The sequence below is a fragment of the Hemicordylus capensis genome, chromosome 4 (assembly GCF_027244095.1).
Source record: "Hemicordylus capensis ecotype Gifberg chromosome 4, rHemCap1.1.pri, whole genome shotgun sequence".
In the NCBI taxonomy this organism is placed as follows: domain Eukaryota; kingdom Metazoa; phylum Chordata; class Lepidosauria; order Squamata; family Cordylidae; genus Hemicordylus; species Hemicordylus capensis.
The window spans coordinates 293,009,097-293,037,088 of record NC_069660.1 but is presented as its reverse complement, the minus strand read 5'-3'; the positions used below and the strand labels follow the sequence as shown (position 1 = coordinate 293,037,088).

General features: G+C 44.0%; 2 protein-coding genes across 12 annotated transcripts in view; one reads left to right on the top strand and one right to left on the bottom strand.

The window, feature by feature from the left end:
- On the bottom strand, positions 1 to 13,127 carry ENY2 (ENY2 transcription and export complex 2 subunit). 9 transcript variants are annotated; one of them, XM_053250335.1, is made up of 6 exons: positions 12,972 to 13,127; positions 7,213 to 7,277; positions 5,574 to 5,673; positions 4,466 to 4,536; positions 3,004 to 3,078; positions 1 to 320 (listed from the first exon to the last, which is right to left on the bottom strand). In XM_053250335.1, the coding sequence occupies exons 3-6, from the start codon at positions 5,639 to 5,641 to the stop codon at positions 244 to 246; spliced, it is 291 nt and encodes a 96-aa protein (XP_053106310.1). In that variant the 5' UTR covers positions 5,642 to 5,673; positions 7,213 to 7,277; positions 12,972 to 13,127; the 3' UTR covers positions 1 to 243. The 9 variants fall into 9 exon arrangements, with proteins under 9 accessions (XP_053106310.1, XP_053106309.1, XP_053106303.1 ...); XM_053250334.1 differs by having other exon boundaries at positions 7,242 to 7,277; positions 12,972 to 13,126; XM_053250328.1 differs by having other exon boundaries at positions 7,193 to 7,277; positions 12,972 to 13,124.
- A 707-nt stretch (positions 13,128 to 13,834) lies between these two features.
- Positions 13,835 to 27,992, top strand: part of NUDCD1 (NudC domain containing 1) — a 102,769-nt gene continuing 88,611 nt past the window's right edge. Inside the window, exons 1-2 of one of the 3 annotated variants that reach the window (XM_053248297.1) lie at positions 13,835 to 14,181; positions 24,676 to 24,830. In XM_053248297.1, coding sequence (XP_053104272.1) covers positions 14,064 to 14,181; positions 24,676 to 24,830 — 273 coding nt within the window. In that variant the 5' untranslated portion in view covers positions 13,835 to 14,063. Of the gene's footprint in view, positions 14,182 to 14,257; positions 14,274 to 20,100; positions 20,116 to 24,675; positions 24,831 to 27,992 lie in introns of those variants that run through there. The other 2 variants (XM_053248298.1, XM_053248299.1) reach the window with 2 other exon arrangements.

The window sequence follows — 27,992 nt, the reverse complement described above, 5'->3', positions numbered from 1 at the left end:
TTGTGTCAAGCCGCACACCATCATTTTAATGGCAAGAAAGGTAATTTCTTTCTGACATACACACATAAGGTTGTTAGTTTTTTTTATTAAAATATCAAGATGCACAATTCAGTGTAGCAAAGTACAGTTCCAGTAACTAAACATTAAAAAAAAAAGTTGAACCTTAAACCTAAAGCATGGGAAAATGTTTTTTTTCCAGTTTCCAGCACAATTCACTTGACATGGTAAAATTCAATGGAAGAATCAAAGGCTGGCATGCTGGGCAAGGAATGTTCGTATTCTTTGTAGAAGTTCTTTTTTTACACTGTCAGGTACCAAGGCTGAAACACAAAGAGATGGTAGGGGTGGATGGGGAGAGGAGATGTGATACATTACAAATAATGCCATATGGCTTATACCAATTTCAATTTATAACAGTTAAATACAGTGCTTCTTGTTTCATATTAGAGAGTCCATTTAAAAATTTCTCTGTTCCACGACCACACTGAACGCAGGACAAGAGATTTGGCCAAAAAGCCACACGCAGCCCAGGACATGTTCCAAAGTCACACGATGCTGCAACCTGGTGGAAGCAAAGCTAGGCAGGTCTGTGTCTAGTCAGCGCCTGCAGAGGAAGCCGCCTAGGAAACCTATGCATGCTGCCTTGAGCTTCACTGAAGAAAATGGGATATAAATGTAATAAAAAGCAAGCACAGTGGCCCACTAGGAACTGCATGCCTATCTTTCTGACTGTCTGGGCCTGCAAAACCTAGGACAGCAGTGTGTGTGTCCAAACTAGTAGGCATGCTGAATGGATGGTAGACTCCCTCCAGCTAACCAGAAGTGGCACCACACTTCTGAAATCTTCCCCAAGCAAGCCTGGTATAGCCTGGTCTGCCAAGCCTCAGGCTAGACCAGAGGTCTCAAACAGAGGTCCTCCTGCAGATGTTGGCCTACAACTCTCATCATCCCTGGCTATTAGCGATTGTGACTGGGGAGGATGGGAGTTGTAGTCCAACAGGAACTAGAGGCTGCAATTTGAGATCCCTGGGATTAAGTTAAGAACATAAAAACAGCTCGGCTGGATCAGGCCCAAGGCCTATCTAGTCCATCACCCTGTTCCACGCAGTGGCCCACCGGCTGCCTATGAGAAGCCCACAGGCAAGAGGTGAGGGCATGCCCTCTCTCTTGCTGTTGCTCCCCTGCAACTGGTACTGAGAGGCATCTTGCCTCTGAGGCTGGAGTTGTCCTATAGCTACCAGAGTAGTTGCCATTGATAGACTAGTAGCCTGTCTGCCATGATTTGGTCTAAGGCCCTTCTAATACCATCCAAACTCCCATGGCAAAGAATTCCATAGATTGATTATGCACTGTGTGAAAAATGTACTTTTTGTTGGTCCTCAATTTCTCAGCCTTCAGTTTCATGGGATGACTCCTGGTTCTAGCGTTGTGAGAGAGAGAGAAAAATTTATCTCTGTCCACTCTCTCTACTCCATGCATCATTTTATACACCTCAATCATGTCTCCCCATAGTCACCTCTTTTCCAAACTAAAAAGCCCCAGATGCTGTAGCCTTGCCTCATAAGGAAGGTGCTCCCAGCCCCTGGTCATCTTGTTTGCCCTCTTCTGCACCTTTTCCAGTTCTACAATGCCCTTCTTAAGGTATGGTGACCAGAACTGTATGCAGTCCTCCAAATAAGGCCTCACCATAGATCTGTATAAGGGCATTGTAGTATTCACATTTTTATTTTCAATCCTCTTCCTAATGATCCCTAGCATGGAATTGGCCTTTTTCACAGCTGCCACATGCCGAGTCAACACTTTCCATGAGCTACCCACCACGACTCCAAGATCTCTCTCCTGGTCAGTCACTGACAGCTCAGATCCATTTCAATGTTATCTACTGCTTCTGATGAATCTATTTGATATTAGGGTTTTAAAACATGTATTTTAATTAATGTTTGTATTTCTGTGACTCATCTTGATGTCCTTTTGGAGGAAAATTATATGCTCTATTCAATGGTTGGCCTGATCCAGCACAGGAAATCCACAGAGAAACAACTCTCTACATGTGCAGCTGGTGCAAATGCACATCTGCATGCTTAGCCCTATCTGCATTGTAATACTAATATGGGAATCACTGAACTGGCTAGATGCATCTTTTGATGCCAACAACTGGATGTGCATCTGTCATGTGTGACTAATTGTCCATGACAAGAACTAAATCATGGCCACTATGATCAGAGATGTGACTTCTCTGGGAAATTTCCCATGAATTTTTTTATTTGCATAATATTTGCATGACTCTTCTCTCAGAAAATTATCAAATCAAAATTCTATAGTAATTTATAGTATACATTACTATATATGTAGTAAGAAGATCCTACCAAATTTCCCACACTGTATCAAAGTTTCACAAGTAGCTGAACTCAAAATATTTGATGAAGGCGGGGATCAATGCAGATTTAATGTGGTTTAGGTGTTACATTTAAATACATTCAAAGCTTTATATGGAAAGAAATTTAGAAATTCAGCTCCACATTTCTAACCATGCTTAAATTCATGGGGAGATTTTTGTTTCGTTTGCTTGATATGTTTATGTCTGATAGAACAAAAGTCTTTTTAATGCTATGATGCTATGACTTCCAGTGATTTGCTATGATATTAAGGATTCATGAGCAAATTTTAGTACACAGATCAAAGCAATGGTCCTTCATATCTTGTTTATAACAGTCAAACTGTATGCATTCTCCTGTATACAAAAGGCTTGAGTAAAATGTGAAGAAATGTTGCATGCACATGGGCAAGGGTGAAGAAATGTTGGCTCAGTTTATCAGCCAGACAAAATATTTTACTCATCAAACTATGTTGGTACATTGCTCATCAGGACTTTTTTCACTCATTAGGCATCACTTTTGACTCATCAAAGACTAGTGGATTTCTGCAGCCCTGCATATGGGTAAGATTACATACATTACGTGGGTTTATGTCTTCTCTATTTCAAAATACTGTTATTTCCCTTACCTCTGCCTTTGGGAGTGATTTCTGCCACTAAATCATCAACGGTGACATGCTCTAGTCCTTTCTCTTTGATGACTTCTAAACAAGGTCAAGAGAACCACATACATTTTTTACAAGTCAGAAAAAGACAGACCTGTCCAAGACAACAGAACTTAGCACACGTAGTGCAGTATTAGTTGCATATTTCCATGTTGCAAGTTGTATATAGGTTAGGACAGTGTTTCTCAACCACTGGTCCGCGCACCAGTGCCAGTCCGTGAGCTGTTGGGTACTGGTCCATGAGGGTACTGGTCCATCACATATAGAGGGGCGAGGCCTGGGATCCACGGAGCCTGGGTGAGCTCTCCAGAGTTCATTTCTAGGCAGGCAGCCCTAGTTGCTGGATAACATTAATTTAGCTTAGATGAACTTTATCCAGCAATGAGGAGTGCCTGGAAATGAGCTCCCAAGAGCTCCCGGTGGTGGCCCCCACTGACCCAAAATTGTTTTTAGGGGCCTGGGGTTGGGATGGGGGGGGTGACCCCTATACTAACTGCTGGTCTGGGAAACTGCACATGAAGAATGTACCGGTCCATGACTCCAAAAACGTTAAGAAACACTGAGTTAGGATACCCCCCATCCCCAGAGGGACCTAGAGCACTCCTTCAGCTTGTAAATTTCATTGAGAGATCAGGAAACATTATGTCTGCACTGTGACTATGCAGAGGAAATTTAGAGGAAGAATATACTAAATTAGCTACCATATGCTGTCACTGGATATGGTAATAATGTTGCACTTATTTAATATTTAGTGCTACTAAAGAATAAAAGTAGGAACTTCATTCAAAACTGTATTAAAGTCAACATAAAATATTATCAATTTAGGAAGTTAGATGCCTCATACTTGGGAGTTTCAAGGGTATGACTACAGAGAGAAAGAACAAAACATTTCTATATGGAATTTCTTAGTACCTTTTCATTCTTATTTGTCAGAAAATTGTTTCATCTATTTTATTCTATTGGAAAAATTGAGAATCTGGTTCTGAAAGAAACTAAACTAAGAGCCCCTGGTGGCACAGTGGTAAAACTGCCGCCCTATAACCAGAAGGTTACAAGTTCAATCCTGACCAGGGGCTCAAGGTTGACTCAGCCTTCCATCCTTCCGAGGTCGGTAAAATGAGTACCCAGAATGTTGGGGGCAATATGCTAAAATCATTGTAAACCGCTTAGAGAGCTCCGGCTATAGAGCGGTATATAAATGTAAGTGCTATTGCTATTGCTATTGCTATTACTAAATCTGAAGTTGTGTCAGACTATATGACATGAATGATGTCAGACTACATGACATGAATGGGCTTCATGTAGACAACTAATTTTTGATCTGTCAATCAATAAAATAAAGATATTGGTATTCACTATGCAAGCATTACATGCATGATTTACCTCAGTCCATTTGTTTGTAGTCATGAGATCAAGTGACAATTACCTTTACAGTGTGCTTTCAGCTGGTCTTTCCAACCACATTCAATTAATTTGGCTCTCAGAAGTTCTTTAAGGCTGTAAAAAGACATGTAATTAGAGATTTGCTAGACAAGAATGCACCGAGTTAAACTGATCTTGATTTTCTCTTACGCTCTCTTCTGAAAGCTTCAGGATTCTCTAGAATTCCTGTAGAAATGTATTTTAATTTATTAAAATAAAGCTACAACACAGCAAGGAAATTAATACAAACAAATGCATATGTTTCAAGTTTGGAATCTGCAGTGTCCAAACTCTAGTCATTGGGATGTGAAAAACGATCGCCGTTTAATACACCAGACTCAAAACAAAAACCAGAATTTATCCATTGCAAATTGCCTGTAGAGCCTGACTTAAGTCAAGATAGGGGGAAGAAAATTAAAAATTAGTTGCACAGGGTTTAGGCCAAGACACATCCTGATCCTCAACACAGACTTGAGAATTATCCCGGTTGCTTCCCTGAGTGTTCTCAAATTGTGTGAAATATAAATTTAATAAATAGTAATATCCAGCAACAAGCAGAAAGCCTTGCTTTCCACTAATATCTGTCAGCTGCTACAGAAAATCCATTGGCGGTACACAACCATTAAAGCATATTGATTTGCATGTAGAACTTCTGCACATCATTGTTCTCCTCTGGGTCAGACTCTTCACCTGACCTACTAGAGCAGGGTTGAACAAATTTGCCGCACCCCACAGTTTTCGGACTACAACTCCCATCATCCACCGCCACAGTGGCCAACAGTTAGGTATTATGGGAGTTGTAGTCCAACATTTGCATGAGGGCTGTCATGCAGTCCTGCTCTAGAGCCATTTGTTTTAATCAAGGAATGGGCTTCAGTGTTCATATATACTGATTTATTACACCTTTTCTCTTGCACTGAGCTCAGAGCAGCAAAGAAGGGTCTTCCCCCAGCTGCATTATCTTCACAAACAACTCTGTGAGGTAGGTTAGGCAGCAAGATATGCGACTGGCTCAGTGAACCTTTTCTGTCCAGTTCGAAACCACCAATCTACCCACTACGTTACACTGGCCATCTTTCATACAATTACAATAGACAATAAAGCCTACATACCGTTCTCGTTCTCCTGTTTCGATTAGCTTTTGGTTAATAGTTGCTCTCATTTGTACATCTTTATTCATTTTTCCAAGCCTATATCTGTATACTGGATGTACTTAAAAAGAAAAGAAAATACAATATTTTTGCCACAAGACACATTTAAATTTTCACTGCGAGCCAGGTGTGGAAGCTGAAAACTGTGGTAAGTTGAAAGTGGCCCATCAGCCATGAATTGTGGCTTGCCAGGAGGTTGACAGACCTCCTGGTTCTGCTGCCAACCTGGGACTCTGAAATTCGAGATGTGGTCAAGCCATTGGCAGGCTACAATACGTAGCTGGTGGACTGCATTTTGTTTGGTGGGTCACAAGCTGCACAGTCCTGCTTTCAGATTTTCTAATGTTTTGCACATGAGTTCAAAAGAAAGCTATTCTTCCATCTGACAAAGATGTCAATGAAAACACAACATCTGTTGTGTACTCAAGAGCCATAAACAATGACTGTTGGGCCAGCCCAGTGAGGTCATATGCAATGACTGTTTACTAGCCTTTACTCATTCATATCAATTTATAAATGCAAATCTTTGTTCCATATAGTTTTAGCTGGCACTGATCCTAGTCACATTTATGCAGAAATCCCACTTAGTTCAATGAGACTTTCTCCTAGGGCAGCACACGTAGGATTGGAACCTAGTAACCTTAGATCCTGGTTTCTAAGTTTTTGTCAGATTTGGAAATTATTTTATTGATGTTCTATTTTTGCATTTGACTTTTTATATTTCTAAAGGAATCAATTCCACATACAGACATTCTACATATAAACATATCTTTATACTTCATGGTAACAATAATGTAAAAGACACATGTCACATCCACTGTTCCCTCTAACAGGGAGTCCCAGATGTTGTTGACTATAACTCCCAGCATCCCCAGCAGCAGTGCCATTTGGCTGGGGATTATGGGAGTTGTAGTCAACAACATCTGGGAATCCCTGTTAGAGGGAACAGTGGTCACATCAGATGAAAAATACATTATATTCGGAGATGTATTAATTGTCACGTTTCCACAAAGCAAAAGATAAGGAGGAAGAAATTGAATATTCATTACAATGTAATATTTTCTAGCATGAATCAGAGCCCAATTAGATGCGACATGGCAGGTCTGTGATGAGATCACCCATTATCTATTTCTTTGGCAGTATCTTTCTTTTTCTTTCTATCTTTCTTTTTTGGGGGGTGGGGGAACCAATTTTTGGTGGGGAAATGGTGGGGGGAAGTGTCAACTCCCTGCTAAGAATTTATGGTCTTGATCTGCATTGCTCCCATGGCTGTTTTTGTTTGTTTGTTTTTAAATAACATACAGACACTTCTTGTGTAAAGCCCATAATGCAGTGCCATTTTAGTCCTGGGACAGGACACAGTCCTTGAAAGTCAGCCTCCAGAAATCATGGAACTCAAATGAATTCAAATCAAATCAAGAGACACCACATTCAGGCATACATTAATGCATTCACACATTCATTTGTATAGGGATATATAAAGATGCACAGAGTACTGTATGCAAGGGAAAAATTAACAGAGCAGAGTCAAAGTTGCGTGTTTGAAATGTTGTCAAAAATCATGAGATCTAGAAACTTACTTTTAAAAAAAGACACATACACAATGCTGCTGTCAAACAGATTTCTCACCAGTTTTAGCAAGGAACAGTTCTTTCAGCACCACTGCTGTAAGAAAGGGAAAAATTATAATTTTAAACAACCATAGTATCCCAGGAATTTTGAGACAGTTATTACGAAGGGTGTTTTAAAAAAAATATTCTTTTGAACAGTAATACTTTCTGTGCAGCTGTAAGCATACAGTGTAAGACAGGACAAGGGAAGAAGACTAGTGCTTGACACAAACATTTATGTTTTATACATGTTTATGACCAAAAGTGTAATCCTCTGTAGTGATCAGCCTCCCCTCCCCATAAAGAGTGAACAGGAAGTGAACCATGTCTTGACTGATAGGCTGGTAAACTTCAGGGTTCAGACAATCAGCACACCAGGTGGGTGGGACCAAGAGAGCTGTTGTGAGGAAGAAAGGAGTTATTTGTTAGAAGAAGCTAGGCTCGAGATGCTGAGAAGGACATGTGGCCATGGAGGCTGGCTGCAGAATAACTCTGCAAATCGTTAAAAGACAGGAGGGCAGGAAGCTTGAATTCTCACCAGGCATGATTCCCAGTGATTCATATTTTGATAACATACATTCCAGACACTAGAACACATAAGATGTTCGGAAGCATTCTAAAGGATTATTCACAATTTTGGGGAGAACTAAGATTTTGGGATAACAGTCATTTTTGCAGTGATTAAAGAAGTTCTAGAGAATCAAGCATGTTTGTGTGGGAGTGGGGTGGGGGTGTGGTTATTAACACAAACACGGCAGGTTAGTTTTGAAACATCATATTTGATTAATTCACACAGAACAACAACATTTGAAAGCATACAAAAATAGACAATTTGTTAAAGTTTTAAATTCCAGCTAAAATACCAGAATAACCTACATAGTTATTACCAGTGTTCTCTCTAACAGGGATTCCCAGATGTTGTTGACTACAACTCCCAGAGTCCCGAGTTGCAGTGGTTTTTGCTTGGGGATTCTGGGAGTTGTGGTCAACAACATCTGGGAATCCCTGTTAGAGGGAACACTGGTTACTACATGGCTCGGATACATGTTTTTATGTATCAGTTTTATTTATCAGCATCAAGGAGCACAGCACAAGATGAGTAAAGAAGAATCCATTCCTTTCTCAATAACAAAACAGCAGCTTGGAAGCCAGGGCAGTCCTACACTTTTATCTGGAAGATCACATTTCCTAGAAACACATAATGTTTCTAATGGGGCTGGGGCTGAAGCGCAGTGATCTGAACATCTGCTTTGCTTGCAGAAGGTCCCAGGTTCAATCCCTGGAATTCCCGGGGAGGACTGAGAGAGATTCCTGCCTGAAGACCTGGAGAAGCCACTGCCAGACAGTGCAGACAATACCGAATTCCATGGACCAATGGAATGGACTCATTCTAAGGCAGCTTCATACGTTCTTCATGAGCATCAATTGCTCAGTAATCAAAGCACTTGCTTTGCATGCACAAGGGCCCATGTTCACTCCCTGGCATTTCCAGATAGGGTAGGGAAAGATTCCAATCGGAACCCTTGGAGAGCTTCTGCCAGTCAGTGTAGACCAGGGCTACAGATTTTTTTGGCCCTCCTGCAGATGTTGGACCACAACTCACATCATATCTGCCTACTGGCTACTGTAGCTGGAAATGATGGGACTTGTAGTGCAAAAAACAGTGGAGGACCAAAGCTGTGCAGCCCTGGTGCAGACAATACTAAGCTAGATGGACCAATGGTCTGTCTCGGTATAAGACAACTTCCTCTGTTCCATAAACAGGGAGGTCTAAAGATGTGCAAGTGTCATCCACCCTTTATGTGTTTAAGTCCAGGGATATATGGCTGGTGTTATCCTAATTTATTAAGCTAAAAAAATATAAAATCTGATTAAAAATTTAAAACATAAGCATAAAACAGTACAAAATACAAAGAGCAGCAGCAGAGGCAATCATATAAAAGCCTGGGTAAAAAGCCACGATTTAACATGCTTTCTAAAAGCTGTGATGGAGACCGAAGAGTGAATAGCCAAAGTCTGGGGGCAGCAACAGAGAAGGCCCTATCCCGCGTGCACAACAACTGAGTCTCCCTCATTGTCGGCACCCGGAGCAGAGCCTCCTCAGATAACCTCGTCAAGCGGGCAGCAACGCTTGGGAGCAAGCAGTCTCTCATGTATCCCGGGCCCAAACTGTTAAGGGCTTTAAAGGTCAAAACCAGCACCCTGAATTGGACCTGGAAACAAACTGGTAGCCAGTGCAGCTCTTTCAAAGTGGGTGTGATGTGCTCCCACCGGGCAGCTCCAGATAAAACCCTAGCTGCCGCATTTTGCACGAGCTGCAGTTTCCAGATTGTTTCGGAATATTATTTTAGGTAACAGGTGAAAGCATTTTTATTTGCATCACCTAGGCTATTAACACTTTTGCAATGTTATGCTGGCATTCTTACCTGTTTCTCTGTTCAGTTTTAACACTTATATTTGCATTGTTTTGTTATATGTAAGCTGCTCAGAGACATTTCTAGCCTACAGGGGTAGATTTTGGTGGTACAGATAAATAATGTATGTATTAGGAACATATAGGAACATAGCAAGCTGCCATATACTGAGTCAGACCAATGGTCTATCTAGCTCAATATTGTCTTCACACAGATTGGTAGTGGCTTCTTCAAGGTTGCAGGCAAGAATCTCTCTCAGCCCTGCAACCCTATTTTGTAACTGAATTCATGTCCTACAATTTTGAAAACTGGATTTTCGTGAATGTCCATGATATGTCCAACCTCCTGCAAAAAACCTGGGTCTCGCTTTTCGCTCTGTGTTGGCGCAAGTCAGCATGGGGCATAGCATGGTGGGGGAAAGGATCTTTCAATGGTAATATCACACAAGTATTAAAAAGAGAACACCCGGACTACTTGAGAGATTTGTTATTCACACTTAAAAAATGGAAGGTTGAACCGGATCTATTTAAAGGATCCTCCTCAGTTAAGCAGCTAAGGAAAACAATTTATGGAGAGATTCTAGAAGTGGGTTTCTTAAAACCTGATTTAGAACATAAACGCTACAAACACCACACTTCACAGTACTTGTTGCAACCCTTTCCATTTATGGGAAAAGTCCCTTTCCATTTATGGGAAACAAGGTGGTGCTTATACCATCAAGTACTACCACTTAATGTGGCTAAGCCATAGCTCCCAGAGGACCAGCAAGAGTGCCCTAAAATCACCTGCAAACAGAAAGCTAGTGAGCTAGGCAAAACATTCAGGGAAACCCACTCACATTTCTTAAAAGAGTATGTGGTCACCAAAAGAGTGTGGTAGGGAGTAAGCAAGCTATTAGAGTGGCCTGATTTGGAAAAACAGACTTGGGAAGAACTAACCTCGGGTTTGAGCGATAGAACCTCCTTTCGAGGTCCCAAAAAAAACCTTCAAGGAAACGGGACGGAACGGGTGCCCTCATACTAGGGAACTGGAACGTTCCCCTTCTCGTAATCAGGTTAGTAAACCTGTATGTCATTTATGCAATGCTCCTGCATAGGAATAGGGAGGGAAGACGCGACCAAGAGGTTCACGCAGATGAGACAGTAAATCTCTTCTGGAAAAGTTTGTATGGTTATGTGCAAAAAGACAAGAGTATCTCTTCTAAACAGCAATGGGACAAATTGTGGAAATGGACGTCGGACGAAACCCATCCACCCCCCACCCCCGATTACCTGATGTGCCTTGAAATCCCCCACCCCCGAGTTACAGTACTACCTGCATATACTTCATAACCTTGGGGGTTTCCAAATCCTTGTGTGTAAGTCTTTGCAGATATATCATGTACAAACAACCACTTTGTATATAATTGTGCTTTGGTAACATACTGTATGCTTTGGTAGTTTGCTGGTTCAATTAAAAAATCTTGTCCTATTAAAAAAATCTTGTCCTATCTTGGAGAAGCCAGGGAGGGAACTTGGAACCTTCTGCTTGGAGAGAAACACATGAAAACACACATCCCCCAGACTACTGCTGTGTTCGTGCAATAAGAGAAGTTGTACACCCTGAAGAAGCTTGGGGGGTGAGGGCTGCCTGGCTGCATGGCTCTGCAATCACAGGGCACATGCAAGATAGCACAATCTTCCACTGGTGCATGAAATAGACTAGAACAGATGCTCACTTCTTTGCGCCACATCCTTGCACTAGCCTGGATGCAGGCCCACAATTGTTTTCACTGCCATTTTCCTTGGCAGAAGTTTACCAACTCCAGCTGAAGCTATTGCCGGAGACACCACCGCCCTCATATTTCCCACCAATATCAAGCCAACAAAATCTCCGGGGTTACTTTCAACAGTCCCCTGGAGAGGCATACTCCATTCTTGGGGACTCCAGGCCAACCCTAGCGGGCTGGCAACCCTACACCAGCCTCCAATGTTGTGTATGCAGGTTGCACGAATACTAGGTTTAAAGGTGTTGATTGTACAAACGTAAGTGACCTAGCCCCACAAGCGTGAATGGCCGTCACCAGCAATTTCAGTGGTGACACACACACTTCCCTGACCACTCTGGGTGGCTATCAACTGCACATTCAAAGGAATGAGGAAAGTGAACCCAGCCACGCTTCCATCCTCACTGGCGCATTCACTAGGCAGACAAGCACAGAAAGGCAGGAGCCCCAACCCTACCCGGGGAGGAGTGGAATCCCGCACTTATCAGCCCCCCTCCACAGACGCGTTACCTGCCGGTCTGCTTCTTCCTTCCCCTTCTCCTCTTCCTGCGAGGCTACCCAGACCAGAGCCGAAATCTCAACAACACAGTCGCCGTCTCCCCGGGCGCCCAAGGCTTAACCCAAGGAAAGAAGGTGGAGAAAAACGCAGATCGCTGCCCCACTCGCGCAGAGGTACTTGGGAAACGTAGTCTTCCTCTGCAAATCTCCAACTCCTGCTTGCCTCAACGAAACTACGGTTCCCAAAGCGCTCTGTTCTCTTGTCCCCCTGTGCGCGTCTAGCTTGCTTCGCATTCCTCGTGCTGAAACTACGTCTCCCACAATCCCTTTCTGTCTTTTCCTCTGGCTATGATAGACTGTTCCCATGTCTGGGAGCTGCAACGCTTATCAACCACGCTGAATTGCGGCACGGGGTGATGGGCGCTGTAGTCCAACGACTGGTGGTGAGAGCCTCGTCTTCTTGGCTACTTCTACTCGTATGCTCATAGAGAAAGAACAAGCCTTATATCGCAACGAATTGCACGTTAATTCCAAAGTGGGTTCCATTGAGTTTCATGCGGTTTCTCTCCAAGAAAGCATGCATGATAGGAGTGCAGCCTTTACGCTAGTGGTTCTTAACGAAGGGTCTGCCAGATGTTAATGAACTACAACAGCCGGCGTTCCCAGTCACATTTTATTGTGACTGGGGATGCTGGGAGATGTAGTTCATCAACATCTGGCCCCACGTTTAGAACCACTGTTTTACACTGGTTTTCTGTTAATTTTGGGAACTCAGCTGTATACATTTAAGGATGAAATTCAAAACACAGTTACGAAGGAGTAAGCCTCACTAAACGCAGTGGGGTTTATTTCTTAGTACGCGTTATATAGGATTGCTCGGATGGTGAAAGCGCATTTCGCTGGGGTGTATCTGATAAGAGCACGAGGGCAAGGCAGAAAGTCGCCATTCAGTGGACCCTGCAACCGGAAGCATAATCCCTGTGCGATTTTTTCCCTGTGTAGGTTGTGAAGAATAAAGTAAACTCTCCGACCCCGGACAGAGCATCTGTGCGCTCTTTGGTGCTTCGGTTACCTCTTCCCCGCACCCTCTGCTCCAGTCTCCACTTCCAAGCCTAGCCGCCTCTCCTTCCCACTGCTGCTTCTGCCTCCCTCTTTCTTCCCCCTCTCCTGGGCCTTGCCTCCGCTGCTGGGCTAGGACCTCGCGCGCTGTCCCTGGCCCAGGCCTGCCTGCTGCCACAGTGACCAATTCTCCTGGGTGCCCCTCAGCCAATCAGGCCGGTTAGCCGCCCAGCCAATCAGCTGGGCGCTGGACGCACATTCCAACTCCAAGGCACACCCAGGAGAATCAATATAATAGATAGTTAAGATAGTTCAAAATCTAAAAAGAAACAAGTCACTGGAGGGATGCTCTGCTGGGGCTGATTAGGGCCAGTTATTCTTCCCCTATTAAATATAAGAAACACTACTTTAAAGGGAGCCCCTCCTGTAATCTACCAAGAAAACCACATAGCTCTGTGGTCGCCCGGTCTCGAGGGCACAACCAACACAACACTTTGCTCAATTAGCGGGAGACTGTTACTAGTAAGAAATCCAGGATTTTAACATAACTGCGACTGGGTAGCAGTTCATCCTTCTCCGTACAGAAAGTCAGAGGAGCGTGCGCGGGCTCTTCCTAACGCAGCAAGTCTTGTTCCTTGTGAAACGTTTCAAAATGTTTCGCCCACCGCAGAACAGGCTGAGCCAACCTGAGCCCTTCAGCCGCCTACAACTCCCATAATTCTTGGCTGCTGTCCATTAGAGTTGGGGCCGATGGGAGTTGTAGTGCAACAGCTCTGGCGCCTAAGCTTGACCATCTGGCACTGAGAATGCGCTGTGTTGGTTTTCAGTTTAAATCTCAAGTTTAGCCTGTGTGTGTCACTCTTCCCCTCTCCCTGTGCTTCCGGTAGAAGCCGCAGAGACAGTAAAACGCAGAGGCATTAACAAACCACAACTCCCAGCATGCCGTGCTTCTTGGGGGCGCAGCACCCAGCAGTCTTAGCAGCTGCCGTTTGCCTGGGACTTCTCATGCCTGCGTCTCTCTTGGTCTAGATTAACTTGGTGCTTCCATAACTTTCGCTTCCCACCAGCCGCTTTATTAGCAGCCAGCCTCTTCTTGCCAAGAGGCATGGAGGCGGCCGCGAATTGCTCGCTGCGCGTCAAGCGGCTCCTCCTCGACCCCAAGTTTGAGGGCTACAAGCTATCCCTGGAGCCGCTGGCCTGCTATCAAGTGGGGCTCGAGTCTCGTGAGTGCTGCTGCGGGAGGGTCTTGTTGGAGAGGGGAGACTCCTCTTGCTGTGGGGAGAAGGCGGAGGATGGCACTAAGGGGGATGCACGTGTGAGCTTTTCCTGGTTTAATCTCTAGGAGCCTGTAATGTCATCTTTATTTTGTGTATGAAAGTGTGCGTGTGCGTTATTTCTACTTCGCATCCCGCCTTTCAGCTGATGATTCCAAGGTGTTTTGCAAATGTAGTGAAAGCAGTTAGACAGCACTAAAAAATGCTGCCTTTTAAAACTTAATCATGTTCAGTTTTTACAGTATTTGTATACTATACCACTTTTCAGTCATAATGGCTCTCAAAAATCAGATTTACTAAGTAGCTGCAGGTGTTCAGCAGTGGGATGTGTAGGTGAGCTGTCTGTCTAGGGCCGTGCTTGGCCCCCAGTACCATATATGTTGCTGTAGACAGCATTTATTATCTGTTGTGTGTACACACAGTTAACATAAGAACAGCCCTGCTGGACCTGGTACAAGGCCTATCTAGTCCAGCATCCTGTTTCACACAGTGGCCCACCAGATGCTTCTGGGGAGCCCACAGGCAAGAGGTGAGGCCATGCCCTCTCTCCTGCTGCTGTTCCCCTGCAACTGGTACTGAGAGGCATCTTGCCTCTGAGGCTGGAGGTGGCCTATAGCCACCAGAACCAGATTAGTAGCCATTGATAGACCTGTCCTCCATGAATCTGTCTAAGCCCCTTTTAAAGCAATCCAAGCTGGTGGCCATCACCACGCACTAAATAAAAACACATTTAGTGTATTGCCTTTCTTAAAAGCTCTTCCTTTCTCCTTTATTTTTGCAATATTTGTGTCACGCTTTTTCAGCAGGGTTCACAGTAATATAAATGGGGTTATAGGATCATAGTACCTTTTGCAAGGAGTGTACTGTAATACTAGGTAAAGTGTGCTATCAAGTCAATTCCGACTCCTGGCGCCGACAGATCATTGTGCTTTTCTTTGGTAGTATACAGGAGGCGTTTATCATTGCCTCCTCCTGCACAGTATGACATGATGTCTTTCAGCATCTTCCTATATCGCTGCTGCTCGATATAGTAGCAGCGGGGATTCGAACCAGCAACCTTCTGCTTGTTAGTCAAGCATTTCCCTGCTGTGCCACTTAAGGTCTGTAATACTAGGTACTATTAATGATATCAAAACAATGCTCCTATGTGGCTTCCTGTTCTGCTCCTCAGAGAGGTGGCTGCAGCAAAGTCTTCAGAGTCCTTTCTCCAGTCCACCAGATGTTCCTGCTGCTGCTTCTCTGAGCAGGTGGTATCTCCCGCTGCCCTTAGAACTTCTTGGAGGCAATGGCTTCGGAAGGCACATGGGGAGAGTGATCCATAATTTATGGGCCATTGTGTCCACAGTCGAGTCGTCCTGACAGCAACAGGACTCCAATCCTGAATGGGTGCTATCAACTCTTGTGGCTCATACACATATAGTGGCCTTTCAATTTTTCTTCTGTATTGGTGTGTTGATCTTTTTAGGTAAGATAAAAACTTCCCATTTTTTCAGACCCAGGAGGACTAAAATGCAACAGAAGGTCCACTTTTAAGCTTTTTTCTGCATAATGGTCATCTTCACTATTTTTCAGGCAGGGGCCACTTGGGCAAACAGCCTTTGATGCAAGAGCATTTTCTCACTGTGCTGATGTCTGCACAGTGCTGTGTTTGGTGGTGGAAGAGCTTTGCTGGGAAGTAGGGTTGACAACTGTCCCTCATTACGTGGGATGTCCCTCATTTCAGGGATGAAATGTTGGTCCCTATGGGACAGCATTTGTCCCTCATTTTGGTTGCGGGGTGAGCAGCTGCTTCTTTTGAGAAGTTTTTGGTCAAAAAGTGGTATAACTTGAATATGTTCTAAATAACAATGCTGGGTCTATTTATTTATTTATTTTATTAACAAAAAAATTTATACCGCCCTTCCAAAAGGTGCAGGGCGGTTTACATTAAAACACTATTAAAATCAGTTAATTAAAAGAAATTATAAAACAGCATAAAACAATAATTAAATAATCAGAACAGTTTAAAAACAAGTTTTAAAAATCTGAGAAAGCTTGGTTGAAGAGATGTTTTCAGAAGTTTTTTAAAAATTGCCAGAGATGGGGAGGCTCGTATCCCAGCAGAGAGCGCATTCCACAATCTCGGGGCAGCAACTGAGAAGGCCCATCTCTGTGTAGCCACCAAACAAGTTGGCGGCAACTGGAGACGGACCTCATCAGATCACCTCAATGGGCATTGGGGTTCATAACGAAGAAGACGCTCTCTTAAATACCCAGGGCCTAAGCCATTTAGGGCTTTGTAAGTTATAACTAGCACTTCGTATTTTGCCCGGAAACCTATTGGCAGCCAGTGTAACTCCATCAACAAAGGAGTAATGTGGTCTCTCCAAGATGACCCAGAGAACAACCTGGCTGCCGCATTCTGAACCAATTGAAGTTTCCGGACTATGTACAAAGGCAGCCCCATGTAGAGCACATTACAGAAGTCCTGTCTGGAGGTTACCAACAAATGTACCACTGTTTTGAGGTTATTGATCTCGAGAAACGGGCGCAGCTGGCGTATCAGCCGAAGCTGATAGAAAGCACTCCTAGCCACCGCCTCAGCCTGAGAAACCAGGGAGAGGTGTGGATCCAGAAGTACTCCCATGCTGTGAACCTGTTCCTTTTGGGGAAGTGTGACCCCATCTAGAACAGGCAGATCAAAATCGGCTCTAGAGTTCTGACCCCTCACAATAAGTACCTCTGTCTTATCTGGATTCAGCTTCAGTTTATTCTCCCTCATCAAGCGCATTATTGCTTCCAGGCAGACATTTAGGGAGGATATGCCAATGCCTGAAGAAGTTGACATGGAGAAGTAGATCTGGGTGTCATCAGCATACTGGTAACACCCAGCTCCGAATCCCCTGATGATCTCTCCCAGCGGTTTCATGTAGATGTTAAAAAACATTGGAGAAAGTATGCAGCCTTGAGGGACACCATACTTAAGCTCAGATTTTGAAGAACAACAATCTCCAATCGACACCATCTGGAATCTGTCTGAGAGGTAGGAGAGGAACCACTGTAAAACAGTGCCTCCCACCCCCAGCACTCTCAGACGTTCCAGAAGGATACTATGGTCAATAGTATCAAAAGCCGTTGAGAGATCCAAGAGGACCAACAGTCACACTTCCTCCATCAATTGCCAATTGAAGATCATCCATCAGGGCGACCAAGGCAGTCTCCACCCCATAGCCCGCCCGAAAGCCAGTTTGAAATGGGTCTAGATAATCAGTTTCCTCCAAGACCGCCTGGAGCTGAGAGGCCACCACCCTCTCAATTATTAATTATTCAATAGCATATAACTTAATACATATACATCAATGATACTCAGGCTTTTGAATACTACTACATACACCTCCCCCCCCAGCCCCTCCAAACTTGTGTCCCTCATTCTGGCAATGAAATGTTGGCAACCTTACTGGGATGGGCTACAGAACCCTGCCATATATGGGCTTGTTTCTTCTTCTCTCACACTCTTGCTTGCCCCCACCTCACGTGTTCAACCTCCTCTCTCTTCCTTCTCCATCTTGTTCCTGTTTTCAAAAACAGACAATGATACCTTTGGTGCAGTTCACCCTAGGTCAAGGCATAACTCACTTAGGTGTCCCAGTGCTTCAGCTGATGGCCTGTATTCTAGGTTGTTTTAGCCGCTGGTTATGTAGAGTTGCTGAACTATTGTGCGGTTGATGATTTTTATTTTTAGGCTTTGATTTTTGATATTTTGTAAACCACCTTGAATTATGTTGTTTAAGCAATACAGACACTCCCTTGCTAAAATAAGGCAATGTCTATAAAACGCATTAAAAAATAAGAGTTCAAACGCCTACCTTTTTCTTGTTTTAAATGAATCCATGCATTCATGTGTTTGCCAAGTGTCCATTGTCTGGCCCCTAAATGTTTGTGTTGGCTCCTACAGGTGAAACTCGGAAAATTAGAATATCGTGCAAAAGTCCATTAATTTCAGTAATGCAAATTAAAAGGTGAAACTGATCTATGAGACAGACGCATTACATGCAAAGCGAGATAAGTCAAGCCTTAATTTGTTATAATTGTGATGATCATGGCGTACAGCTCATGAAAACCCCAAATCTCCAATCTCAGAAAATTAGCATATTACATGGAACCAATAAGACAAGGATTGAAGAATAGAACAATATTGGAACTCTGAAAAGTATACAGTGTACTGTGCTTGATTGGCCAGCAAACTCGCCTGACCTGACCCCATAGAGAATCTATGGGGCATTGCCAAGAGAAGGATGAGAGACATGAAACCAAACAATGCAGAAGAGCTGAAGGCCGCTAATGAAGCATCCTGGTCTTCCATAACACCTCAGCAGTGCCACAGGCTGATAGCATCCATGCCACGCCGCATTGAGGCAGTAATTGCTGCAAAAGGGGCCCAAACCAAGTACTGAATACATATGCATGCTTATACTTTTCAGAGGTCCGATATTGTTCTATTCTTCAATCCTTGTCTTCTTGGTTCCATGTAATATTCTAATTTTCTGAGATTGTGGATTTGGGGTTCTCATGAGCTGTACGCCATGATCATCACAATTATAACAAATTAAGGCTTGACTTATCTCGCTTTGCATGTAATGCGTCTGTCTCATAGATCAGTTTCACCTTTTAATTTGCATTACTGAAATTAATGGACTTTTGCACGATAGTCTAATTTTCCGAGTTTCACCTGTAGATCCCAAGAAAACTTGTCAAGGCCTTTGGCAGCACATTACCAACAAGCAGGTGCTGCATTTCACTATTATTTTATATGGGTTGGTATACAAATGAATATAAGTAAAATGTTAAAGGCTTTGCATTTGTATGTGTGGTGGGGAGCACTGCAGAATCCATGGACACTGATGTGGCACATGCATGTATGAAGCCATTCTGAAAGGTGATGAAAAGCATTTCAAACTTTGGAGGGATCCAGGATGTTTTTGAGGTGTATTTCATCTGATATAGTATCCAGTGAAGTAGGATGTTGCCTGTGGCAGTTCATGCTGCAATGAACTGTTAGCCTGTAAGGTAGTGATGAGCAGAAAGCAGACTGCACTTCACTGTGGTCTGCCTGCTGGTGGATGGGTTTTTCTAAATAATGTTGTTGGATGAGATTAATCCCTTGATCTGATCCTGCAAGGTGGAACTTGGGTTCTTCAGCAAATCTGCATACATAATATAGATTGCTATTGTTTAACTTGGGATCTCTCAAAACTTGGGTTCCCAGATGTGGTTGGACAACAACTACCATCATCCCCAGCCACAATATAGTGGGCATGATGCGAGTTGCAGTCTGGCAATATCTGGGGACCCAAGTTTTTTTAAATTAAGAAGACTCAGGATTGGGTCTTTTCTGTAGCTGTTCCTCGGCTCTGGAATGTGCTCCCTGTGGACATTAGAGGCTTCAATGCTTTAGCAGGCTTTGAAAGAGCCCTAAAAACTTATCTGGCCTTTAATGATTACTGACATGATTTCAGACTGGTTTAAATCTTATTTGTTTGTTTATTTAAAATATTTCTATACTGCTCAAAACTTGCATCTATGGGTGGTTTACTATTAAAATGAGTTTATTTAAAACGAGTTTACAATTCAATGAGTTTATTTTTGTCTGGTTTTATATTTATTTATTTATTTATTTATTATCTATATATATATTTCTCCTGGGTGTGCCCAGGAGAAATGCGTCCCGGCAGCCCAGCTGATTGGCTGGGCTGCAGGGGGCGCCTGATTGGCTGGCAGCACACCCAGGAGAATTCGCTTGCTGGGCGGCTGCGGAGGCAAGGCGGCGGGCCCAGGGCCGCGGCGGCGGAGCCCAGTGAGGCGGTGGGCCCAGCAAGGTGGCGGCGGCCCCGGCCGTGAGACGGGGTGAGGCGGCAGGCCCAGAGCGATGGCGGCGGGCCAGGCCGTGGTGGCGGGCCCGGCAAGGCGGCGGGGCCCAGCGAGGTGGCGGGGCCGGGCCCGGCCGCAGAAGCGAGGCGGCGGGACTGGCCGGGCCGCGGAGGCGAGGTGGCGGGACTGGCCGGGCTGGGCCCGGCCGTGGAGGCAAGGCGGCGGGCCTGATGGCGGCACTCTGGGGCCGGCCGCGGCATCGGCGGCGGCACTCTGGGGCCGGCCAGGCCCGCTGGCGGCGGCGGCCGCACTCTGCCCCGCCGGAGACGGGGGGCGGGAGGAGAGAGAGAGGTAGCCTGGCCGGGCCCGGCCGTGGAAGCGAGGTGGCGGGACTGGCCAGGCCCAGCCGCGGAGGCGAGGCGGCGGCGGCAGCACGGGTCAGCTAGTTACATTTATAAACCGCCCCATCCAACGGCTCTGGGTGGTGTACAACAAATTTTTAAAAAACATAAAAACACACACCATTTAAGACACAGTACTAAAAACAATTAAAACCATTTAAAACTAATTAAAATACTTTTTAAAAAACCAATTTGTGAACTGCCTAGAGCCATCTAGGTGAGCATCCCCTGCTAACTGGGCAAAGAGGTGCCTTTTACCATGGTGATTCTCTTTATTTAGCAGGGGGAGAATAACTGGCCCTATCCATCCCCAGCACAGTACCTCCAGTGACTGTTGCTGGTGTCTATCGTGTGTTTTTTTGTTTTGGAATGTGAGCCCTTTGGGGACAGGGAGCCATCTTATTTATTTATTATTTCTCTGTGTAAACCACCCTGAGCCATTTTTGGAAGGGCGGTATAGAAATCGAATTGATGATGATGATGACAGTATAAAAATCTAATGAATGAATGAATAAATAAATAAATAAGAGAGCCTGAGTGGGCACTCTTGCTCTGTAAATTGACCACAGTGGTTTTAGTTGAAAAGTAGGCAATATCCTATTCCCTGCTGCAAAATATACAACTCCTTGTCTAGTAGCACAAAGAGAGATACAGCAACTCTCATTTTTAGGTTGTACTATTAAGCACACAAACTTGAAAATCAGACCAGTTGAAGCCTACGGGGCTTGCTTCCCGGGAAGTGCATAAAGGTTTTGCAGAGGGGCATTCTTGATTTTAAATAGGGAGCAAGCAGCTAAAGCACTGGAATTGCTCTGACAGGTCATAATCGGGTACTGATTAAAAAAAAAATCCTGGTGTTATAAATTGTGGCAGGTTTGATCCACAGGGTGGCAGTGCAAAGCAAAGGATAGCTTAGGATAGCATAATGAATGCTTTATGCTGAAGGAGAGAGAAGTTTGCACATGAGTGAATCTCAATGCATGGTCCAGGGGATGTATTAATCCACTAAGGTTCCTCCCGGCTTATACAGTTGTCACCTGCAAATCCTTAACAAGGAGAAAGGTGTGTGTGTGGGGGGGGGGGGGCAGGTTATGGATTGTGCTTGATGGGGCCCAGAAGCTAGTCCTGTTCATGAGGCAGATTGGTATTCATTTGAACCCTACAAGGTCAGTGACTCGACTGGGTGAAGAGGATCTACTGGGGAAGAAGCTATAGGCTATAGCAGTCACTGTCTTAGAATGAGATGGCTATCCCTGGTCATAGAGGCCTAGTGGCCATCATGGCAGGAGAGCTGGTCTTGTGGCAGGAAGCATGAATTGTCCCCTTTGCTAAGCATTGCACACACTGGTTTACATTTGAATGGGAGACTACATGTGAGCACTGTAAGACATTGCCCTCAGGGGATGGGACAGCTCTGGGAAGAGCATCTGCATACTTGCGTGCAGAAGGTTCCAGGTTCCCTCCCTGGCATCTCCAAGATAAGTCTGAGAGAGACTCCTGTCTGCAACCTTGGAGAAGCCACTGCCGGTCTGTGTAGACACCACTGAGCTAGATGGATCAGTGTTGTTATTCGTAGAAGACAGCTTCTCCTTCCTATGTTCCTTTGGGCTTGGAGACAAGCTACATGTGTCATTAAAACATTATTAACCCTGATGTGCTTAGCTTTGCTATAGTCTAAAGCAGTCAGCTTAGGATGGCAGCTACTGTTGGTTGTTGTGTTTTCCCCCCAATAGGTAAAATGGCAGAGCACTAAGGAATGAGCACACACTCCAGTTACAGGGTAGGTGGCAGAGGATAGTTTAGATGTTGCAGCTCTTTAGAGATGTGCTGGTCTTTGACAGTAATAAAGATGATTGAGGATTGATTGATATATTTAGAGAAAACCCATGGAGATTCTTGTAGAACTAAATACTAAGTATTTATTGGTTAAGTACACTTGGATAGGAAAGAACTAAACCTAATCTAAAGGACTACATAATGAATAGGTAAGGAGGGGGAGAGATGCAGCAACAGAATAGAGAGCAAGGCTTCACAACTTCAGCCCTCCAGCTGTGTTTTTTGGACTACAGCTGCCATCATTTCCAGCCACAGTGACCAGTAATCGGGTCTTATGGGAGCTGTAGTCCAACATCTGCCGAAGGGCGAAAGAGTTTAAAAACAGACTAACAAGCAAACACAAACCTACCCCCACCATGGTTCTGATTTATGGGGTCCCCAGTCTGGCTGCTGTTAACTAAAGCCCTTCAGGGCTAATGGCACTTTAAATATAACTTAGAATTAGGTCTAGTGGCCAAACTCAAAGAGGACATCTGGAGTAACCTGAGTGGATTGTTGGTTTGTTTTGCAGCCTCACTAGGTAGGGCTTCTGGACTGAAGGAATTGCATACCAATCGATCCAACATATGAAAGATGACGGGCAAATAGTTCATAGCTCCTGTTAAATTATGGCATGACTTCCCCCCTTAGCTTCCACCAAGTGTGACTTCATTAAAAATGATACCTCCACCCCACCCTCGGAAAAGCTGTTTGAGGCTATTAGGTTGAGGCATTACAAACTCATTCAATTGCTATTGGAAGGTAATGGTTAGGCCTCAAACGTTGAGAGAGAGAGAGAGAGAAATAGGCATCTTGCATTTGGCAGGCACCTGAAGTCCTAGCAGTGGAACTGGAGCCATTCTTGGGTGTGCATATGTGTGTGAGTGATTGTACACCATCATAACTTCTAGTCGAAATATGTGAATATGGGGCAGATCTATTCCCAGGGGAAATATTCTGAAGGTCTGCCAGATTGCTGCTGCTGCTGTTTCATATTTCTGTAATACCAAGGAAATGTGAGCTTTGAAGAAAGACAGCATCTGGGGACTCACGTTGTGAGAATGCCTGACTTAATTGTTTAGAAGACTCAGGATCGGGCCTTATGACTTGGAATTGGGCCTTCTCTGTAGCTGCTCCTGGGCTCTGGAATGTGTACCCTATGGATTTTAGAAGCTTAAGAGCTTTAGCAGCCTTCAGAAGAGCCCTAACGAATCTTTTTAGCCTAAAAACATATCTTTTTACCCTAAAACTATCTCCTCTGCAGTACAACCTAGGCTGGAGGCAGCAGATGGCAGTCTGGTTTTGCGTTCTTTTATTTACCAGACCAGCTTCAATGTATTTACCTTTTTCTTTTTAAAAGCACTTTGGAAATAAAACCCAGAGCAGCTTTTCCCAACCAGTGTGCTATTGTCTTCATTGTCTCAGTGGCCTTCCCGATGCACAAAGCAGTGAGTCGGCTACCAATGTCGAGGGTTTATAAAGTCCCTGTATTTGGAGCTGAATTGCCCTATAATGCATCCCTTCGCAGGCACGAAGGAGCGAGTTAGCAGCAAAGTTGGGAATTTAGACTGCTGGCATTTTCAGCAGGCTTGCCTCATAATGCACAATAAGGGTAAACAATACAAATTGTGTGGCAGCTTTGCTGCTGCAAAAACGGCCACTGAGACCATGTATGTGCCTCTTTTATTTTTCTTTCCCTCAAGTGTGCCTTGTTGGTGGTGGAGATGGGGGGGGGATGTTGGGGAAACACTGACCAGCCTGTCTTTCAGGGAGAAGTGATCCCCAGATGTTATTGGACTTCAACTCCCATAATCCCTAGGCCAGTGGCCTTTGGCTGGAGATTATGGGAGTTGAAGTCCAATAACATCTGGGGTCCCAGCGTTGAGAATCCTTGTTCTAAATGTCAGCCAAAGTAGCTGTTCTTTTGAACCAATGTTACAAAGAGTGAACCAAGGTTACAAAGAGTGATTTTCTGTTAAATAGTATCATCAATTGCAGTTCATCTGCAGTTGCCACCGGCTCATCTGGTGGCTATTCAGGGACTGGCCTTCTCCATTGCTGCCCCCAGGCTTTGGAACACACTTCCTGCTGAAATAAGAGCCTCCCCATCTCGTACAACTTTTAAAAAGGCAGTCAAGATGCATTTGTTCATCCGGGCTTTTAATTAGATATTGTTTTAATTGTGGTTTTAATGTTTTAAATTTTAATTGTTGTAATGTTTTAATCTTTGTATCTATTTTGTAGTGAACCGCCCAGAGACTTGCGTTTTGGGCAGTATACAAATGTGTCAAATAAATAAATCATGCCATTTATACAACACTCAGATGCCCACATTACCTCATGAATATTGAAATATTATTGTTTCTGGGTTTGTTTTCAGCGGTAGCAGAAGTCAGACTTCGAGATGATCAGTACACGTTGGATCACATGCGCGCCTTTGGCATGTATAATTACCTACACCTTGATCCCTGGTACCAGGATAACATTTACTATGTTGATCAGCTTGGAAGAGTTATGAATTTATCTGTTACTCTGGTAAGTGTCTTGTGGGTAGGGGTGCATGGTGGGGTGGGGCGGGGAGAGAAGAATGCCTTCCCAAGTGAGAGGAGAATGAGCTCTTCCACTTTTAATTCAAAGTAAGTCACAGCTCTGGGCTGCATATGCATGTAACACGTTGCCTAAAACAAACTGATCAAACTGTAGTTTCAGATCTTGGTTTGTTAACCAAATGTGGCTTGAATAAACTGCACTTCCACACGTTCGTACATGGCACATTTACATCAAATGGAAAGTTCATCTTGCGTGGGAACAAGGGGTTGGGGGAGGGCACTACTCCATGGAGCTTATAGGTTCACTCATGTAGCAAAAGATGTATAGGAGGACCTCGACATTCGTGGAGTCCACGTTACAACCGCACATACGGCACTAATATGAAGACATTGCGGCAGTGGGGAATTTGGGATTAGGTTCCCGGATGGGGGGGGGCGGGGGACAGACAAAAAAACATGGATTTTCATGGGGGAATCACAGGGGGAAGCTACCTACCGTACTTAGCTGATCCCCATGAGTGCCCCAGAATGCCCCCAAATCGCCTGAAACTCACCATTTCTTTCTTTTAAATGGAGCTATTTTGAGGCTCTGAAAGACAAAATGGCATCCGGAAATGACCTCTGCAGTAATTTCCGGCCACCTTCGGCCTGCAGATACACTAGGTGGAAGTATTCCCCCCTCTCTCCCCCACCCCCCGCTTATGCCAAGGTTTGTCTCTTGGCGGATAACGAATCCTCCTGTAATTATTCATGATGTCTGAATTCGCCCATAGGCAGAACTTCCTCTGCTATCCTAAAATGTCACCATAATTTTGCCTTTGCCTTGCTGACAGTTGAGTTTGCTGTTGTTGGGTTACCTCAATCTGGCATAGCTTTGCCAGTTCAGGGGCATGCTACCTAATCTGCATGCTGACATTGTCTTGCAACTATGTGTGGGCCAAGGTACTGCTGGAGTCACTCTTGTGGGGGCCTCTCTGTCTTAGCTTTAAGAAGTCTCTCATTCCCGCCCCCCCCCGCCCCCATCATGCTGTTTACAGCAGCGATCATACAACTGCCTGTTGAAAGATATTGGTAAAGCTGTGGCATGTTAATCTACTTGTGCCGTCACTCTCTCCTTCAGTGATATTCCAGAACACTTTGGGCACGATATAGACTGACGTTTGGGGTAGGCAACCTGCCCCTCTCCGGATGTCGCTGGTCTACAACTCGCATCACCCCCTAGCCACAATTTATTACAGCTGAGAGCAATGAAAGCTGTAGTTTAGCCATGTCTGGAGAATTACATGTTGCCCACCCCTGAGTCATCGCTGAATACTGGCCTGAATTCTCCCGCCCAGTTATGCTAAGCTGGTATAAATAATATTTAATATTCTTTTTTGTTAGGTTGTTGTATATGTAAAGCTTGTCTTCAACAGCTGCGTACTTGGCATATCCTGAGCACTCCCCTTCCACCCCACAAAAAAGTATTAAGGTTGTTACTTCTGATGGATGCTTTGATGTCTTTAAGTGTATTTACCACTCCTAGTACCTACCAACTGAATCATAATTAAACCATATTTTTAACCAGTTGTGCACCTGGATAACACTTTATATCAAGAAGTAATATAACACAATTATATGCAGTTTGTTTAGTAAGGTTCAGCAGCAATCAAGTAAAGTGGAAAATTACAAATGCAGAATTAAGGAAAAAAATTAAATCTTTTCCATTTTATACCTTTTCCCCCTCCTTACATTCCTTGTGGGCTTTTTAGGCCCTTGCCTCTTAAAATAATATGAGTTTTTTAGAATCATCTTAATTATTTCCAAATAATTCATTGTATCAACATTCAGTTAAGTATTTTTCCATTGGGTTCCAGGACAAATGAAATATTAACATATATATAAAAAAATTCCTATATATAACTAGAAGGATTAGTTGATTGAAGAACAAATGTAAAAAATAAGGACTACACAGGACTAAATAAGGACTACAAAGCTATTTTTCCAAAGTGTTGACCAAAGCTGAATACTCTGCACAGTCCCCTTGGCACCATGTGGAGGCAACTATTCTCACTGTGCAGTGCTGGCCCTGGGCCTTACAGTGAAAAACACTGATGAATGGAGTAAAGTGAGACGGTGATTTTTTGCACTTATTCTGGCAATTTCTATAGGTTTTACTTTTTTTGTTTGGGGTGATGTATAGAGAGTATGTAATGCTTATGCTGCTTATTAGAAAAAAGATGCTGCTTCTGGGTGTCTTGGCAACGTAAGCCGAAATGTCCTCTGGGATATCCATGCTGGCCACTCCCCATTTTAGCCTGCGGTCATTTCTGTCTCGTTCTCTAGTCCTAGTGGCACAGAATATGTATCCAGAAAAAGCCCTTTTATTGTCATCTTTGAAACCATTTCAAATCCATCCAAAACCGTCTTCGTGTTTCTGTATCTTATGTTAGCTGAAATAAAATCTCTGAAATCAGAGTGTGTTCTCATTATCCATTGAGATTTAATTCATCCAGCCCCGACAAGTTCCATTCTGCAATACCTCATTAATTTTTGCTGGGTCATGCATAATACAATTTACTTAATTCCTAGAACAAACAAACCTTTGATTATAAAGGAAGTGAACAGTGAAACACTGAAGTCAAATATTTTACGTGTATACCCAACAGTTAAGGTAGCATCTCTAAAAAGATTATTGTTTAATATTGGAATAGACTTAACTGATCTTCTTTTAGGTATTGCAAATTATTTGTAAAGCATTTAAAATGTTCTGTGCCTTGTACAAGAATGAAGACAGCAGAAGCCCTGCCCATAGGCATATAATAAGAAAGAGGAAACAAGCAAGGTACCAGTTTGTTCACAAGATGTGTATATGTTATGATGCGTGGTCATTAGAGTACACAGTTCTGGAAGAAGAGATGCCAAATAGCAAGTGGTTCCATCTGAGCTAATGAAGTGGGCCTGGCTGTCTTGCTTCTCCCTCTGATGCAGCCAGGTGGAGCTGTGACAGTTGATAAAAACAAATACATGTTCTCAATAATGCATTTCCTGCAGAAATTTTATATCTAAGTGAGGAAGCTCTTGCATCCAGCTGAACTAAAGTGTAGCCAGTCCCTTGAACCCTCTGAAAATTCAATCCCCACCCCGCAGCCTACATGACTAAAGGCAG

Excerpts from the sequence above, each read along its gene's own strand:
- ENY2 (XM_053250335.1), bottom strand. The coding sequence starts at position 5,641 with ATGAATAAAGATGTACAAATGAGAGCAACTATTAACCAAAAGCTAATC. Across the intron at positions 3,079-4,465 it reads GCTGAAAGCACACTGTAAAG|AAGTCATCAAAGAGAAAGGA; the intron begins GTAATTGTCACT and ends GACCTTGTTTAG. Across the intron at positions 321-3,003 it reads AATCACTCCCAAAGGCAGAG|CCTTGGTACCTGACAGTGTA; the intron begins GTAAGGGAAATA and ends TTTGTGTTTCAG.